Raw genomic sequence first — 18,856 nt, forward strand, 5'->3', positions numbered from 1 at the left:
CTGTTTCATCTTTCAAATCCCTGACAAGTCATTACTGTAGACCATGAGTCTATCTTTTGTTCAGGTCGGGACGTCATTGGAAACATCACTCAAGGATTAGAATTCATATATTTGCAAATACTGTCTTTTTCTGACTTTAACTCGCACTTTCTAATGGTTTGGCTGCTGCTGCCACTTACAGTATACTCAGGTGTGACTTAAATATTCAAATATATAGGGTCGCGTTATTTGCCAACTGCAGCCGCAAGAGGGCGCCAATGTCAATATTTGCTCCTGATTCATACATTTAAAGAAGAAATAAGATATATTCTGCAGATTACAATCTTTAAGTAGTACAATCTGTAAAAAGTAAGATGTTAGAAGAAGAGCTGCCAGAACAATATTTGATATCTCTTATAGTGGTTAATATTTGTAAGAGATACTTCAAACGATGTACCCGATAAACTACATTCAAACCTTTCATCACTCAAAATAATTCAAATATTGTCAATAACTTTACAAATATTACATGAGACAGACGGTACTTAAAGCAGCAGAGGGATAAAACAGCTGCACTGAACCACGGAAGAACTTTTTTTGTTTGTTTAATTTCATTACATTTCTTCCTACTTTAGATCACTTTTAACTGACTGCTAGTTATGTTACCTGTAATGCTAATGCTTATTTTTCATTATTTTGATTAATTTATTTCTGTTAACCCTTTCACGGTATAAGGTAAGATGTCATTTTAGTTCAGCAGATCTGATCCATGCATAGGGAGGAGGTCGAGCCAACCCTCTTCATGCGTTGATACCAAACCATGGAATTGTATCGATACATCTCTGTCTCTCGCAGGGCAAAGGTTTTTGACGTTTACTGCAACTGCACAATATTATTACAAACAACCTCGATTTTTTTGTTTTGTGGCCCTCTCGATTTGAATTCTCTTCCTTGAAATTGTGAAATCTTCAAAGATGTCAGCCCACATCAGATCAGTTCTAATGGACCTAAACACCCTGTATTTAAAAAAGCGTGTAGGGCTGGAGTACATGTTAAGGAATACTGGGGAACCGGTATCACAGACTCAGACACCACGAAAGGGTTAAGACATCAGACGATGCAGTTAAAGGGTTTGACTCTCAGGCATGTTGGCAATACTAGCGACCTGTTGGACAAGTTGAGGCAGCGCAGTTGAAACAAACTCAACTCTACTCTTTGAGCCTTTTAATCATGTCAGGAAACGATCGAATTCAGGCAGAAATGAAGGTCCAGTTGTTGTTAAATTGTGACTCCAAGGATTTGTGCAAGTTTTACAACAATTGGGCAGGAGACTTTGAAAAGGTGAGTACCTATATAAAACACATATACTGTATATACAGGGAGTGCAGAAATATTAGGCAAGTTGTATTTTTGAGGATTAATTTTATTATTGAACAACAACCATGCTCTTAATTAACCCAAAACACTCATTAATATCAAAGCTGAATATTTTTGGAAGTTGGAGCAGGGCTTTTTTAGTTTTAGCTATTTTAGGAAGATATCTGTGTGTGCAGGTGACTATTACTGTGCATAATTATTAGGCAACTTAACAAAAAACAAATATATACCCATTATAATTATTTATTTTCACCAGGGAAACCAATATAACAGTTCAACAATCACAAATATACATTTCTGACATTCAAAAACAAAACAAAAACAAATCAGTGACCAATATAGCCACCTTTCTTCGCAAGGACACTCAAAAGCCTGCCATCCATGGATTCTGTCAGTGTTTTGATCTGTTCACGATCAACATTGCGTGCAGCAGCAACCACAGCCTCCCAGACACGTTCAGAGAGGTGTACCGTTTTCCCTCCTTGTAAATCTGACATTTGATGAGGGACCACAGGTTCTCTATGGGGTTCAGATCAGGTGAACAAGGAGGCCATGTCATTAGTTTTTCTTCTTTTAGACCCTTTCTTGCCAGCAATGATGGAGCATTGTCCTGCATGAAAATCATGTTTTTCTTGAAGGATGCAGACTTCTTCCTGTACCACTGCTTGAAGAAGGTGTCTTCCAGAAACTGGCAGTAGGACTGGGAGTTGAGCTTGACTCCATCCTCAACCCGAAAAGGCCCCACAAGCTCATCTTTGATGATACCAGCCCATACCAGTACCCCACCTCCACCTTGCTGGCGTCTGAGTCGGACTGGAGCTCTCTGCCCTTTACCGATCCAGCCACGGGCCCATCCATCTGGCCCATCAAGACTCACTCTCATTTCATCAGTCCATAAAACCTTAGAAAAATCAGTCTTGAGATATTTCTTGGCCCAGTCTACAAGTAGACGTTTCAGCTTGTGTGTCTTGTTCAGTGGTGGTCGTTTTTCAGCCTTTCTTACCTTGGCCATGTCTCTGAGTATTGCACACCTTGTGCTTTTTGGCACTCCAGTGATGTTGCAGCTCTGAAATATGGCAAAACTGGTGGCAAGTGGCATCTTGGCAGCTGGATGCTTGACTTTTCTCAGTTCATGGGCAGTTATTTTGCGCCTTGGTTTTTCCACACGCTTTTTGCGACCCTGTTGACTATTTTGAATGAAACGCTTGATTGTTCAATGATCACGCTTCAGAAGCTTGGCAATTTTAAGAGTGCTGCATCCCTCTGCAAGATATCTCACTATTTTTGACTTTTCGGAGCCTGTCAAGTCCCTCTTCTGACCCATTTTGCCAAAGGAAAGGAAGTTGCCTAATAATTATGCACACCTGATATAGGGTGTTGATGTCATTAGACCACACCCCTTCTCATTACAGAGATGCACATCACCTGATATGCGTAATTGGGAGTAGGCTTTCGAGCCTATACAACTTGGAGTAAGACAACATGCATAAAGAGCATGATGTGGTCAAAATACTCATTTGCCTAATAATTCTGCACTCCCTGTAGAATAGAATAGAAAATAGAATAGAATAGAAAATCTTTATTCATCCCCAGAGGGGAAACACACTTTTACAACAGCACAGTTGAAAAAAATAAAGTGCAAGGAAAAAGAAATAATAAAAGAGATAATACAAAATAAAATAAAAACGATCTTAAAAATATACAAATTATTTACAAAATTAGAAATTTAACACTATTAACAAAATACAATAGAATAAAATAAAATAAAAATAAAAATAAAATAAAACACACGAGAAGAAAAACACTACGGATTAGCATCAGGATATTTAAAGTAGAGAGTTAAATATCCTGACACCAGTTGGGATGAAGGACCTTCTATAACGCTCCGTCCTACACTGGGGGTGCCTGAGCCTGCCACTGAAGGAGCTGGCCAGCTACTCCACGGTCAGGTGCAGTGGGTGGAGAGTGTTGTCCCTGATGGAGGATAGTCTGGAGAGTGTCCTCCTCTCTCCCACCTTCTCCACCGAGTCCAGCGAGCGGCCCAGGACAGAGCCGGCCCTCGTGACCAGCCTGTTCAGTCTCTTCGTGTCCCGGTCCGTGCTGCCTGCTCCCCAGCAGACCACAGCGTAGTGGATAGCAGAGGCTACCACAGAGTCATAGAAGGTCCTTAATAGTGGTCTACACACTCCGAAGGACCTCAGTCTCCCCAGGAGGTGGAGGCGACTTCGGCCCTTCTTATACACGGCGTTGATGTGTGTGGACCAGTTCAGTTTATTGTTGAGGTGAACACCCAGGTATTTGAAGCTGTCCACCAGCTCAATGTCCGAGCCCTGGATGCTCACCGGTTGATGTGGTGGGGACTTTTTCCTGAAGTCAATCACCATCTCCCTTGTCTTACCGGTGTTTAAGCAAAGGTAGTTGCTCTCACACCATTCAACAAAGTCCTTGATGACTGACCTGTACTCCAGCTCGCCCCCCCCAGACACGCAGCCCACAATGGCCGAGTCGTCAGAAAACTTCTGGAGGTGACAGCTGCTGGAGTCATAGGTAAAGTCCGCCATGTAGAGGGAAAAAAGGAAAGGTGACAGCACTGTCCCTTGAGGCACCCCGGTGCTGCAGATGGTCACCTCAGACCTGCAGTCCTGCAGCCTCACATACTGCGGCCTGTTGGTGAGGTAGTCCATCGTCCATGCTGCCAGCTGTGTCCCAACTCCTGCGTCCTCCATCTTCTTCCTTAGCAGCGCCGGCTGGATGGTGTTGAAAGCACTTGAGAAGTCAAAAAACATGACTCTCACAGTGCTACCGGCGCCTTCCAGATGAGTCAGTGCCCGGTGCTGCAGGTAGATGACGGCGTCATCCACCCCCATCTTTGGCCTGTAGGCGAACTGCAGCGGATCCAACGCAGAGCTCACCGTCGTGCGTAGATGGCGGAGTACCAGCCTCTCCAAGGTCTTCATCAGATGGGAGGTCAGGGCGACTGGTCTGAAGTGGCTTGGCTCCTTCGCGTGCACCGCCTTGGGAACCGGAACCACACAGGAGGTCTTCCACTGGACCGGGACCTTCTCCAGTTTGAGGCTCAGGTTGAAGATGTGTGTGAACAACTCACAAAGTTGATCAGCACAGTCCCTGAGCAGTCTGGGACTGAGTCCATCTGGTCCAGCAGCTTTCCTGATCTTCAGTCACCTTAATTCTCTCCTCACCTGTTCAGATGTAACAGAGAGAGGTGGCTGTGGCGGGTTGGGCAGCTGAGGCAGTAGGGCGTGTTGGGGGGAGAAAGGTGGCTTGGAGGTGAGAACAGTTGGGGGGAGGGGGCTGAAGCAGGGGAAAAACAGCTTTGTGAAGAGTGGGGGGCAGAAGTGGAGGGGGGAGGGGGGCCCTGATCAAACCGGTTGAAATACTGGTTAAGTTCAGTGGCCCATCTTTGGTCTCCCCCTGCTGTGGCTCTGGCTCCACTCTGGCCATGACCTGAGATGTTCTTCAGGCCTTTCCACACGTCCGTATATCATATAATCTGCTAAGATATGTGACGAATCTTGTGTAAAAGTGGTATCTTGATACCACCCTGGTGCTTGTATAAATAGAGCGGTTAATACGGTGCATCATGGGTGTGTTTACCAAATCCAAACTGTTACAGTATGAACTGGTGAGAAGGGATTTTCCCTCCCTTTCAACATCATCAACACACAATCTTAAACATGTGTTGAACCATTGTGTTTGAACCTCTTTCTGTTTGGTCCTTTGAGCAGTGAAAGCCACAACATTGATGAAACAAAATGGTGTTTCACAGGACTTCAGCGCTTTGGACTATCATGGGATAGAAGAGGCAGTGGACATCATTTTGACTCACTTCACTGGACGTCGCGAGGAAGCCCTGGTTTTGGACGTCGCCTGTGGACCTGGAACGTTTGCTCGAGTTGTAATAGAAACTTACTTCTGAAGATAAAAGATGAATAAAGTGATAGAAGTCTTGGAAATAAACGTTTTTTGTATTGTCTATTTAATATACACAGATGAAGGAGCAAGGTTTTAGCCAATTTGAGGGAGTGGACTACAGTGAAAGGATGCTACAGGAGGCCGAAAAGACTGGGCTGTATCAGGAGCTTAAACTGGCCAACCTGGGAACGGACCCTTTACCTGGAGATGCTGGTATATTTATAAAGAAATGTATAAATAACACATCTGGTATATTTAAAATGAAATGGCTGAATAGAACACCTGAAATCCTCATACATCAGATAGTCTCAAATCTTTTTTGCAATATTTTAGGCAATATTTCCACTACCTTCAGGATGTTTGGATTACTACAGAGAAATCTAAATAACATAATCAAAATGAATGATAAGAATAGTAAAATAACCCATTTCTTTTGTCTTGTTTTCAGAGACAAATAAAAATCTTATTTTTAAAGTAATGTATTCACTCACTTTGACGAAAGTCTTGACATGTAAAAAGTCAAATTCTAACCCCAGTCCTCCAATTTGTAGAAACCAAATACAACTCCAGAATGAAAATATGACAAAATAATCTTAATTACAATTCCTAAAAGGCCAATTTTCTGCTTTCCTTTTTAATTTTCCTTTAAATTTTCATTTCCTCTCCAGACAGGTACGATGTGGTGGCAATGATCTCAGCACTGCCACCTGGTCATGTCCCATTGAGCGTCTTCAGAGAAATATGCCAAGTCACGAAACCAGGTCAAACTCAAAGAAAGTAGTATCACATTTTTATTGTGTTAACACTTTTTTTTTTTTTACTGCAGGTGGTTTGATTTGCATGACAAAGTCAAATCACCCTTATGAGGATCTGGAGCTCGACACAGCTCTGCAGAAGGAGCTGCAACGGCTGCAGGACGAGGGACTCTGGCATAAAGTGGAGTTTAGGACGTGTGACAAATACATTTTAGATACTGAAAATGACCAGTTTCTCAGTGGAACGCTTTACTTGTTGAAGAAACCATCCAAGGATTTGAAGAAGTAACTTTGAGAGAACACACTTTTATTGAATTAACTAATAAAAAAAGGAATTATCACCTACAGTTACTCCTTTGTCTTACTGAAACAAAATAACAATGTAAAGGATATTTGTCTTAAAGTATTAAACACCATTGACTGGGGAAACTAAATTAACTAAACTAAATGATATATTAGTAGTTAAAAGGTTTGGATTGGCCAAAAAAGAGATCACAGAGTCCATGGAAGGCTTTTATCAAAGAAGTCACAGATCTGCAGATCATCAGTTTATTAAGCAACGCCAAAGCATCATCAGAGTTGACTATTTTTTACTTTGTGCCTTCCGCCATAAGATGCTAAACTTTCATAGTTTAGTGTTCATAGTTTATTTTCATCAATTGACATGGGCAGTGAATGAACAGAAGTGAAATGTCAATCAAATCAATATTTGGTGTGACCACCCTTTGCCTTCACAACTGCACCAATTCTTCTAGATACACTTGCACACTGTTTTCGAAGGACCTGGTAGGTTGTTCCAAACATCTTGGAGATCTAATCACAGATCTTCTGTAGATGTTTCTCAAATCCTTCTGTCTCTTCATGTGATCCCAGACATACTCCATTATGTTGTGATCAGTGCTGTGCCTCAAATGGCATCTAAATGTTTGCAAGATATTTAAGCTGGTATCAGCACCGAAGACGTCTCATCCTTCTACTGCTGCTGAAAATACACCTGTAAGTATATGCATATATATATGACGTAACTCCATTTACAGCGTCACTAAGATGGAGCCGTTTAGGGTAGATAGTGGCCATCAAACCATACTCAGTTTTGTGGGCGTTTTAGTACGCAAATTTAGTGTGCATGGCGCACTAAATTTCGCATACTAAGAATTGAGACGCACTTAAGCACTAAAAATACTATCTATGAGTACGCAAGTATGCAATTTGAAACACAGCACAGGACTCTGTGGGGGTCATACCATCACTTCCAGGACTACTTCTTTATGCTGAAGATATTTCTTAATGGCATTGGCTGTATGCTTGGGGTTGTTGTCCTGCTGCAGAATACATTTTGGGCCAATCATACGCCTCCCTGATGGTATTGCATGATGGATAAGTATCTGCCTGTATTTCTCAGCATTGAGGAAACCATTAATTCTCACCAAATCTCCATCTCCATTTGCAGAAATGCAGCCCGAAACTTGCAAGGAACCTCCAGCATGTTTCACTGTTGCCTGTAGACACTCATTATTGTAGCGCTCTCCAGCCCTTCAACAAGCTGCTAGAGCCAAATATTTACAATTTCCTATGCTTTTGTGCATAGTTGATGGAATGGCTTTTTGGGTGCAACTCTTCCATGAAGACCTCTTCTCTCCAGACTTCTCCGGACATTATTATTCACCATATAGGTATAATAATTTTTATTTTCTATTTGTTTCTTTTCTTTACCAATTCAATCTTGTTTATCTTTGTTTTTGTTTGTTTATTATTACAACTCCACCACTGTTTTAGGAATTGTCAACTTGGTCCTCGGTCCTTGAGCATTAAAGTTAACGTGGCTGGTTGGTGTTTGTTCATTTAAAATATATGTAATAATTAGTAATAATTATAGCAAGTTTTCACATTAGTTACCCTTTAAATCCACTGAGAATCCAGGTTCCGACCCTTCTTAACTGAACTCAATGATTGGAGTATGAGATACAGGCAGAGGTAACAAACACAGTTTAAAAGAAGCAAGGTGAGAGCGGCACATTCAACCCAAGCCACAAACCTCCTCCAAGGTACCAATCCACACTCGGAGGTGACTCGTGTTCAGCTCAGTCAAAATAAAAATGGATGTGATTGTGACTGGATTTGGATAAACCAGTTGTAGTAAAAGGCAGTCAGAATGAAGACAGCATATTCTATTTGTTTTGGAGCTTTATTCTTTACACATCTCAACCCCTGCAATGTGCACTTAACAGGAAATATAGACCCTTAATGTCACGGGAATGAAATAAGCTTTTGTTTTCAATACTCATGAACAACAGTGAGGGGGTTTGTGGGTGAAAGTCACATTCGCTGGGTATTTATTTTTTTGGTTGCTGTTTAGAGGAAGAAAATACATTTTCGTAACTGAATAAAAAGAATCAAAACAATAATAATTATTGAAATCTTTTCTTTCGATTTTCAGTACAAGCCATATAGGAAGGAACAACCTTATTTGATCTCAAACAAGTAAATTAGTCCCTGATGATATTCGCTGTGCTCATCAACCAGGTTCCTCATGTAGGTGTCACACTTAACAAACTGCACTTTGGTCCACAGTCCCTCATCCTCCATAAGCTGCAGCTCTTTCTCCAGAGATGGCACGTGTTCTGGGTCATCAGATTCATAAATCGTTTTCGTCAGGCCTATCAGACCGCCTAAAAGAAACAAAACATATATATAAATATGCAAACAAAACAGACACATACTTATAATAAATATTGTTATTGTCAGATTGTTGTGGGGAAGTTTGCAAACCTGCATGAAATGTTGTAAATGATGATGAATGTTGATATTTATGTCCTTTTAACAGTTATTTACAGCCCTGATCTTAGCTAGATCAGGTCAAAGCTGAACCTTCTCCAGGAAGAAACGGCTTGAGGAAAACTTGATGACTCTTACTTGACAAAGAGTTTCTACAGGACAAGTACATTCATGATACTAACACCTTGCTGGAGCGTTAGTATCCCAGAGGGGTTTTGAAATGATATTTCCCACGAATGCATGACATACTATGCATTACAGGGGTTGGGTTTGACGAACACAATTTAAATGTTTCAAACTACCTGGTTTGGTGACTTTGCACATTTCTCTCAGGGTACGAAAGGGAACAAGATTAGGATTTAAAGCTCCGATAATCACCGAAACATCAAAGGTATCTGAAGAGTGAAAAGAGAGCATGTTTTAAGAGACAAATAATGTTTAAACACCATGCTTTACAATATTGCATGCAATATTTCACTGTACCTGCAGTCCCGCTTAAAGAATCAGTTTGAAGGTTGACCTGTTCCAGGTGCTGATAGAGTCCAGTCTTTTCAGCCTCCTTCAGCATCCCCCCACTGAAGTCCACTCCGGAAAACATCTTGAAGCCTTGCTCACTCATCTTAAAGAAACCACAGTCAGGAACTGACTCACATGTTTCACCTTTATACAAGAATTCTTGAACACTTCTAGACCGAGTTGGTGACTTGAGTTTGTTCTTGACGGGACTACAGCTTGTTCTGGCTCCTGGTCAACAAGTCAGAACAAGCTGGAGCTCCAAAGACTCATCATGGACTTCAGTGTTAACCTTAACCACTGGTCATCTTCTCTATTGGCTTCTTTCGATTCTTCTTACCCATCTGGCAAACTCTCCAGGTCCACAGGCGACGTCCAGAACCTTAGCTTCTGCACGACTTCCAGTGAAGTGAGATGAAACCATCTCCGCCACAAGTTTTGGTCCTTGACATTCTAATACATCCGTATCCTGAAAAAGTGAAAATTAAACAAACATATTAAACATTGAAAACTCATAAGACAGACAAAGAAGCATGTATGATTATTTAACAAACTTGTTTTATTCAATATACCAGAGGTTATCTGGAGAGCCGTGATAAAGAGCTAGATAAAACCTTTCATGGTTTTGGTTTTATCAGGCAACATCTCAAGTATAACTGAATGAATTTTTTTTTTCATGTTCCAGTCCTTGTTTTTACGGATTAAAAGTTGTTATCTTCCCACCCTGATCTTCTTGTTCTCCTCAATATGTTGATTTAGATTTAAACTTAGTCCTTTTGCGTTGACTTTCATTCACTCTGTCTCTGGATTAAGATTTAATCTTTAGTTCAGGTAAAATCTACACATCTTTTGTTACACAATGATGACATTTTTACTTCAACGTGTATCTTCAGATTGTTTTTTTTCTTTTAGACATTTTATTAAGTGATTGTTTTTTTGTCCACCCACAAGATATCTATTCACCTAATAATCTTATATTACATCCAAATATTTCAAAGAATAATTACCCCGTCGTAGTTTTCTGCCCAGGTGTCGTAATAATCCTTGAGCTGATCCTTGTCACAGGCTCTGCGCGATTTGATCCTCGCCTGCACCTCTAGGTCAGTCGACATGATGAGATTGTGGAAGATCCAAAATACTGGAGAAGGGAGAAAACTCAGGTTGTTCTAAGTTCTGCATGAGCCGACTTGCTTTTTATGCCCTGCACGTTCGGGAGTCCAACCAATCAGACGCTCCTGTCAGTTGATAATTACATTGCAAACAGGTACAGCAAGTTCTTCTCGTATCTTTCAAATCAAGGTGAGTGAGGCGTGAAGACATATTCTAAATTACTTCCCTATATGTGTATCCATTGATGAGTTGAATGTATGTCCTTTGTGTAATCAACTGTTAAACATTGATAATGTCATCTCTCGTTCAGATCTTAAACATCCTGTGTTGTGTTTTACGACAGCTCCCTTCCCACAGCAGGGGTTGAAGGCTCAGGGGCTCTGGCCAATTGTGTCTTAACTTTTATGGCCCTTGGTGACATGGCTTAAAGGTGACTGTGAAGATAACATACTGTATGTATTGGGGGAGGAAGGATAAAGCCACGGTAACAAATGTCGTGATTGTTTAGACAAGGATGTTCCTGACTTTTGAAGTATCAAGACACAGAATTTAGGGCCCTCGAACCTGGTTGGAGATAACGGGTGTGAAGGAGGTCAGGAGATTCTTTGTTTAGATTAGTGATCAGATCAAACAACATCTGTTGTTCATTATGGAGTCAGATTTGGTTCTGGGAGTGTCTTGAGTGTCTTGAGGGCTTTAAAAGACGAGACGATCTAAAGATTAAGTGCCACTCTCTGGGAGGACCTGGGTGAGCCAGGATGTCTGACAGATACTGGACCAAGCGCTGGAACTGTGGTATTTCTGAACAATTTGAATAATTTGCATTTCTTTGTTTAACTGTTGTATTTAAGGTCTTGTAAGGCCTACTTTGGTAATCATACTTTGTTATTAATAAATTGACTGTTTTAATTCTAAAATGTCACTCTTCCTTGGATCAAACCATAAATAAATCGGTAAAAAAAACTTAACTTAATTTTTATTTTTTGAAGCTTGGATTGTTCACGCATCGCGGAAGTCAAGAGGCTCTCGCGGATTAATACATGCTTAATATTAATACGGGGCGACATAGCTCAGATGGTAGAGTGGTTGCCTGCAGTCCAAAAGGTTGCAGGTTCAATCCCAGCTCCAGACAAGCTTGTGTCGTTGTGTCCCTGAGCAAGACACTTCACCCTGATTGCTCCTGATGGTGAACTTGGCGCAAGTGTGCATGCCTACTCCCATCAGTATGTGTGAATGGTTGAATTTCCCCTCGCGGGACTAATAAGGGATTCTAAAAAAAAAAAAAAAAAAAAGGTCCTGTAAAAGTGGATATATTATATATTTGTAGGTGTTACAACTCCACAATGTTGAAATTGTTTTATGAATGAGTAAAATAAAGTCTGGATGTGCTATTTCGCTTGATGCTCTTTATAAGCCGGTACGCTTTTGTATGAAAATAGAACCTTTCGTTGAGATTGCGTTTATGGACATATGTTTTTTTTATTTTTATTTAGCTGCGATTATGAGCGTCTACGTGACGTTTGTCAACAGTAATCGCGATCCTGCAGAGGTGACGTCACAAATGCTGATAAACTAAACATGCAGGAATGTAGACCTGTGACACCACAGGAATAAAATGAGTTATTGTGCTTGTTTGTTTAAAAGCGCCATGGAATACAATTGTAGATGTGTGCTTGTATAATGACCGAGTTAAGTTTTGTAGTTTCAGCGTCAGCTAAAAAGTTTTCAAACTGCCGCACACGCAACTTCCGCCAAACCTCCGGATCTTGACGTCACTTGTTGTTACTCGTCCCAGAACATGCGTTTTTGTTGCCCACGTTTGTACAGTTACTTGACGAAACAAGGTGCGCGTCCAAGTATATCCAGCTGCATAGGCAGAGGATTCAGACCGATGTCGATTCAGACAGGAAGTGGGTACGCTTTGTCGTTCGATATGAAAATCATGTTTATCATTTAGATGTGTTGCAGTTTAAAAAACATGCTCGCAAACAGGTATTTAAAAAAGACGCTGTTAAAAAAAAATCACTCGTCTAAAACAACTTCCTGTCTGGATTAACGTTCCGATTTGATATCAAACCTAACCTAATTTATAATAATCTATACGTTTGTAACGTGAAAATTACAGTTTACCAGATCTTTGTTGTTTTTTTTAGGTCTGCACCAATTTGAAAACTGAAGTAAAATACTGTAAGGCTCATTGTTTTTGCATCGTTACTGTTCCTTTAAGAGTGAGACAGTTAGGGGGGAGCGAGGAGTCAGAGTTCTGATGACTGTCAAGAACTAATGTTGTTCTTATATCAGCGAAGTAACTTGTTGAACGTGTTACCTGAAGCTCCTCTCTGATGGGTTTCCTGATGCCTTCAAGAGAAGACAAGATGATGACTCGGATTTTCAAATACTTTTTTTAATTAATCATTTAGAAAAGACACAGAAGGAAAGAGTGGACGTAAGTCAAATAAGTAAATGCAGGTGAGGATATCAGTCGGGACATGACCTAAGCGACCCTTGGACAGATCCCAGGAGAGCTCGGGTATCGTGACGTGGATCCACTTGGACATGACGACTGTCACCTGTATGTGACATGTTTCGGCCACGACTCAAGTCAGAGTGTGGTGGAGGGTCTGCAGCCTGCAGGAGGTGCAGCTGGTCGCCAGAGATTTGGCTCAGCTGGCACCGCTCGAGGCTGCTGGGGTGTGAGTCGGAGGAGAGGGTCCGACGCCAGAGCCAGAGCCAGAACCGCTGGCCTTCAGCTGGAGCCCTCCACAGTTGAGGTCTCCTTCGAAATGTCACAACTTTTCCACGAAGACGTCCGTTCGATTGAGGTGAAAGATGTGAAATTGGGTCAGGATTAGTTTTGACTTTGATTCAGTTTTAACCCTTTTAACCCCTCCCGAAAACAAATGTGTTTGTTGTATCCCTTGTGTTGTCTCTGGGTAAAGGCGACCCGAAATCCCAAAAACAAATGTGTTTTTGGTATCTCTTGTGTTATCTCTGGGTCAAGGTGAGCCAAAGGCCTGAAAATAAATGTGTTTGTGCTATCCCTTTGTGTTGTCTCTGGGTCAAGGTGACCCGAAGGCCCGAAAACAAATTTGTTTGTGGTATCCCATTTGTTATCTCCGGGTCAAGGTGACCAGAAAGCCTGAAAACAAACGTGTTGTGGTATCCCTTGTGTTGACCCTGGGTCAAGGTGAACGACCTCCACCACTGCATATGTAATTATAGAAGTCAGGGAGGTCTTTCACCTTGACCCAGGGTCAACACAAAGGGATACAAAAAACACATTTGTTTATGTGCCTTCGGGTCACCTTGACCCTGAGATAACACGAGGGTTAAAATACATCTATTTTGCATGACGTGATATTCTGAAAATGAACATTTTCTGGTACTTTCGTATTCAGCGAAGGTTCCTAATGTATCGTGCTCTCTGTGACATATAAGAAATGAAGGAAGATTGAAAAAGAAAATCTCTTTAAAATGAAAAGAGAGGCAGCAGGTGTTCAGAGAATGAATCAGCATCGATTTACACTTTCAACTCTCTCAGTGCAACACACTGTCCGTTGGTACTTATGTTTGCTGTGTATACTATATATACTGTATATACTCTATTGAATACAAATATATATATATATATATATATGTAACTGGATGGTTATTTTTGGTTTGTTATTGAAATGATTGTTTACATTCTCTTGGTCTCCACTCCATACGCAGATGAGGCCAATTAGTTAATGAGGGCGGGCTTTAACTATAAAGGGATGAGTCACTCAGTCTTCCCCTCTCCTGTGTCGTGACGGTCAGCGTTCTGGGATGTGCGTGGTCCTGTTCTCCGCTATTGGGTATGGTATTCCATTGACTCATAGTCCAGCACAGCGATCTAAATTAGTTATTGTTTTCTATCACAATTTGGTTCTTTCTTTTGTTTTAGGGATGTGCAGATACTATGCACTGCCTTGCCTCTTTGTGTTTAGTTTGGGTTAGTTATTCTGTTCGCTATACAGTTATTTAGGTTTGGTTCAACTTTGAGACTAGTATATTGTGTTAATGTGTTTATTTCCTGTGGTTCTTTTGTTTGGGTTTAGCACTTTGTTTCAGTTTTTCGGAGTAGCGATGTGTTCAACTGAAGTAGTGTTCATAATTGTCATTTCTGTCCAGTCAATGTGTGTTTTTTGTTGAATACTAATGTGTTTTTGGTTTTCCCTTTATTTCTGTTATAATTACTAACTGTGTTTTGTTGATTGCAATTATGATTATTTGGGGACTACGTCAGTTGTAAGGCATTCGCTGCCCTGTCTGGCTAAACAATAAACTATATTTTCTGGTACTTGTGTTTGTGCCTGTATTCATTTGTCGGAGGTTTCTACGCGTAGGGTCGTGGGTCTATATCTTTAGGTGCAAGGCCTAAAGTGGCGTTGTTGGGTACTGATTAACACCAGTCCACCGTTACTCCCCGGGCTAGTGTAAAGAATCGGTTACATACATGTATATATGTGTATATATATATATATACCCACCCTATGCAAACTGTCAGTCTACATGGAAATCCAAAGTTCAATACCACTCCTATCAGTCCAAGCTGTTCTAAAGATTCCTAATTACCCAGATTCATTACCAACAATTATTTTAATCAACCCAGTAGGTGGAAAACAGCAGCTCTCTGCAGTTGGTTTGAAGACAACCATGGCTAAAACAACGAAGCTCTCTGAGGACCTGTGTATTGTGGTGACTCTCAAACAATTCAAAAATACAAGACGTTCCACGGTGTGGAAAATCTCTATATGTGAAATATTTAAGTAATTAATAGTTATTTGTAAAGAGCTTTTCTAAACCAAAGTTAAAATATATACTTTAAAAGGTCAAGACACGTAAGACAAACACAGGAGTTCCAGAAAATCAGGGAAAAGCACAAATAAAAATGTCTTAAGATGTTTCATGAAGGAGTCAGTAGATCATCAAACACAGAGGGAGAGGAAGATCGTTCCAAAGCTTAGGAGCAACAGTCTGGAAGGAACCTGAACCGTGTTCAGGAACCATCAGTAGATTCTGATCCACAGACCTCAGAGCCCGAGCTGGGGTTTAAGTCTGGATCAGATCACTAATGGAAGGAGGAGTCTGACCATGAATAGATCTGAAAGTAAGAACCAGAATTTAAAACTGGATCCTTAAAGAAACTGGCAGCCAGTGAAGAGTTTGAAGGATGGGAGAAATGTGAGTTCTTCTAAGAGAGCGACTCAGAATTCTTGCTGCAGAGTTTTGTATTAACTGCAGGCGAGACAGATCCTTCTTGTTAAGACACGAAAATAGACGGTTACAATAGTTTAAATTAAATGGTGCTTTTTATGGAAGACTACAAATAAAAACAAGTGGTCCTAGATGCACACTTAATAATTCAAATAACTTTTACATACTGTACATGAGTTTATTATGAAATATTTAACTGATCCAAAAAATACTTTTTGTCCAAAAGATATTGCTTCGACTACTAGTTTAAGGAGCTTCAGAAGAACTTTGTTATGTGTGTTTTCTGTCAATGTGGTCGAGCAGTATGAAAATATAAAATTATGTTTGTTTTTTTTACAAATAAATGTATGAATTCTTTACTCTAAATATATATTTTTTCATCTTTGTTTAATTGTAACTCATCATCATGTGAGTCGAGCATGTGCTCATCTCTCCCTCCTCAGATCCTGTGCAGTATAAAGTCTGAAGGCCATTAACCCCAAATAATGGCCTGAACCATCTCAGATGAAAATCCGCCCCCGTTTAGCACAAACTATTTTACCGCCGAAATGTCTGAGTTCAGCTGTAATGGCCTCCTCCTCGTTTCGCAGTCTTGTCTGCAGCTCAGCACATCGCCCTTTTCACACACAATTACCTCCTCGGCTCCATCTCAGGCTCATTAGAAAGACTCGCAGGGCTGGACGTCCAAAGAAGAAGCCGTCTCTCTTTGTGCAGATATGACAAGTTCTTCTGCTGCGGCAGAAGGTTGATGATCTCTTTTAAAAGTCAAGAAACGTGCAGGAAAGTGACTCACAGATTAGGATAACATGTTCTTCAAGTAAAAAAAAAATAATCTAAAACTCAATATGACAAATGTCTTTCTGACAGAAAACTATTTAGTAATTAAATCAAAAACAATTGAAGTACTTTTTTTTTCAGGACTATAAGTCGCTCCGGAGTACAAGTCGCTCCAGCCATAAAATGCATAATAAAGAAGGAAAAAACATATATAAGTCGCACTGGTGTATAAGTCGCATTTTTGGGGGAAAATTATTTGATTAAATCCAACACCAAGAACAGACATGTCATCTTGAAAGGCAATTTAAAATAAAAATAGAATAGAGGCAACAACAGGTTGAATAATTGAAGGTATGCTGGTATGTTAACATAACATATTAAGAGTTATTCGAATAACTATAGCATAAATAACATGCTAAGAAGTTTAGCAAACCATCCGTGTAACTCCAAATAACTAAAATCCAATGAAATCTTCATCCTCGGTGTCACTTTTAAACAACTCCGCTAACTCCGGAGGTAGAAGAAGCTTCCTCTTCTACGTCGAAATTATCAACACAGGCCTAGAGCGCCCTCTTGCGGTTTAGTGTGAAAATAACATGTGAAATGATATACCGGTAATGTTTTAATAATTTCACACATAAGTCGCTCCAGAGTCGCACCCCCGGCCAAACTATGAAAAAAAACTGCGACTTATAGTCCGTAAAATACGGTATTTAAAAAACCTATGTAAGAATTGAACTAAATTTACTAAATATTAATATTCATTTAATTAAACTTTAATATTCAGTTCAAGGAATAGTTAGTAAATCAGTTTGTAAAAACTAGTGATGGTCGGATGAAGCTTCATGAAACAGTGTCATTATTTTCCATTAGATGGCGGTCTCTGCACTATTTTCCTTTGTTTTGAACAACTGTTCTAATGAAACATGTTCTGTAAATTAATCAGGATTAAAAAAAGATCTTCAAGATTTCTCCAGGAATTGTATGGCTTTCAACCGATCCTGCTCCGAACAAGAAAAGCAAAAAGATACAGAACTTAAATTCCACTTTTTGGAGATGTTTATTTGATTTGCTTGTTTCATTGTGAAATCAACCTCTTGGCAGTGGTATACGTTGTTTCAGTGCTCATGTCTTCCTAAATTCTAGTGACGTTTTGACCCATGTTCTTTACATAAATATATATATGTTGTGTGTGATTCAAGATGAAGATATTCCAACTATATAGTCCATGACCCCCCAAAAAAAGACTTTAAGTCAGAGCAGTTCCTGGGGTGGATCAGAGGACGTGTGTGGTCCACGTGTGTGTTCCTCAGTGCAGAAGACGACTTGACAAAAGTAGGGGAAAGTGTTTTGCTTTTAGCCGCGTCTGAGGGGGGAATGAAAAATTGAACAGCCTCCATTTCAAAGTCTCTCATTAGGCTTGTGATGTAAGAACCGGCGTTGATCGGACAATTGATACACGCCGACGTTTGAGGATCATTTCATCTTCACTTTGAATGAATTCTTCTGTTGGGAGCTGCTTTATGAATGTCTTCACAAAAGCCCTGAGCTAGGAATTGACCAAGCTTTGCTATCCTGATGTTCTCTCTGGTGTCACCTCCATTCAATTCTTCTGCTGCTTCATCTCATCCCGGGAGCTTTGATGCCAGTGTCTGTACATGGAAGACAGAACTAATCTGTGTGTATCTACATTATTTTGTCCCTGTCACTTCCTGTTAGGAAACAACCTTTATGGGTTCATCTGGTTTCAATTAGTTACCCCGGTCGGGTATAAATATTTAATATATTTATTAAATGTACATGTTTAATTCAAATAGTAACAGGAGTTTCTGTTTGTATCTTTATTTGAAAATTAAATTGACGATTATTTGCAGACGTTTCTTAGTATTTTAAGCGGACATGTGTTTTAATTGTTCATTAAAATAGATGTTTCTCCTTTTTTTTAATGATCATAAAGGAAACACTTCTTTTTTCCACACGTTTTTTAATTGGTGACAGACCTTGATTTTTTTTTTGATCAAACGACTTTTTTCTTGTAATTTCTTTCAATTGTGCAATCACAAAATACGTTTTTTTTTCATATATTTTTATTGGTCATTAAGGACGGATTTTTCCCCTTTTTTATGATCATAAAGGACAGACATATTTCTTCTTTTTTTTCAATTGATCATTCAAGAAAGACGTCTCTTATTTTTTTAAATACCTTTAAGTACGGATTTGTCTTCAGTTCTTTTATTTTTTTTTATGGATCAATAATTACAGACGAATCTTCATGTTTTTTGTTTTTTTTAAATCAATCATAAATGACAGATTTTCCCATTTGTATCCAGTCATTGATAAAAGACGTTTCTTTATTCTGTATTCTGTCTCTAGTCTCCTCCTGTACAGTCATGTGAGCA

General features: G+C 40.0%; 2 protein-coding genes and 1 long non-coding RNA gene across 3 annotated transcripts; 1 reads left to right on the forward strand and 2 right to left on the reverse strand.

The window, feature by feature from the left end:
• Positions 1-1,161: 1,161 nt before the first annotated feature.
• On the forward strand, positions 1,162-6,334 carry LOC148085415 (methyltransferase-like protein 27). Its single transcript, XM_087782550.1, has 5 exons — positions 1,162-1,320; positions 5,144-5,272; positions 5,367-5,502; positions 5,958-6,050; positions 6,116-6,334. Exons 1-5 carry the CDS (start codon positions 1,210-1,212, stop codon positions 6,331-6,333), a joined length of 687 nt encoding a protein of 228 aa, XP_087638676.1. The 5' UTR covers positions 1,162-1,209; the 3' UTR covers position 6,334.
• On the reverse strand, positions 1,368-3,139 carry LOC148085416 (uncharacterized). Its single transcript, XR_015709829.1, has 3 exons — positions 2,308-3,139; positions 2,143-2,177; positions 1,368-2,044 (listed from the first exon to the last, which is right to left on the reverse strand). It is a non-coding gene; the product is annotated as an uncharacterized LOC148085416 (long non-coding RNA).
• A 1,899-nt stretch (positions 6,335-8,233) lies between the features above and the next one.
• LOC148085417 (methyltransferase-like protein 27) lies at positions 8,234-10,453 on the reverse strand. The gene is made up of 5 exons (XM_087782552.1): positions 10,340-10,453; positions 9,673-9,801; positions 9,303-9,438; positions 9,122-9,214; positions 8,234-8,713 (listed from the first exon to the last, which is right to left on the reverse strand). The coding sequence occupies exons 1-5, from the start codon at positions 10,442-10,444 to the stop codon at positions 8,508-8,510; spliced, it is 669 nt and encodes a 222-aa protein (XP_087638678.1). The 5' UTR covers positions 10,445-10,453; the 3' UTR covers positions 8,234-8,507.
• Positions 10,454-18,856: the final 8,403 nt, after the last annotated feature.

This window comes from Callionymus lyra, chromosome 2, assembly GCF_982586985.1.
Source record: "Callionymus lyra chromosome 2, fCalLyr1.hap1.1, whole genome shotgun sequence".
In the NCBI taxonomy this organism is placed as follows: domain Eukaryota; kingdom Metazoa; phylum Chordata; class Actinopteri; order Syngnathiformes; family Callionymidae; genus Callionymus; species Callionymus lyra.

Excerpts from the sequence above, each read along its gene's own strand:
- LOC148085415 (XM_087782550.1), top strand. The coding sequence starts at position 1,210 with ATGTCAGGAAACGATCGAATTCAGGCAGAAATGAAGGTCCAGTTGTTG. Across the intron at positions 5,273-5,366 it reads CTGGAACGTTTGCTCGAGTT|ATGAAGGAGCAAGGTTTTAG; the intron begins GTAATAGAAACT and ends TAATATACACAG. Across the intron at positions 6,051-6,115 it reads ATGCCAAGTCACGAAACCAG|GTGGTTTGATTTGCATGACA; the intron begins GTCAAACTCAAA and ends TTTTTACTGCAG.
- LOC148085417 (XM_087782552.1), bottom strand. The coding sequence starts at position 10,444 with ATGTCGACTGACCTAGAGGTGCAGGCGAGGATCAAATCGCGCAGAGCC. Across the intron at positions 9,802-10,339 it reads GGGCAGAAAACTACGACGGG|GATACGGATGTATTAGAATG; the intron begins GTAATTATTCTT and ends TCACTTTTTCAG. Across the intron at positions 8,714-9,121 it reads GTGCAAAGTCACCAAACCAG|GCGGTCTGATAGGCCTGACG; the intron begins GTAGTTTGAAAC and ends TGTTTCTTTTAG.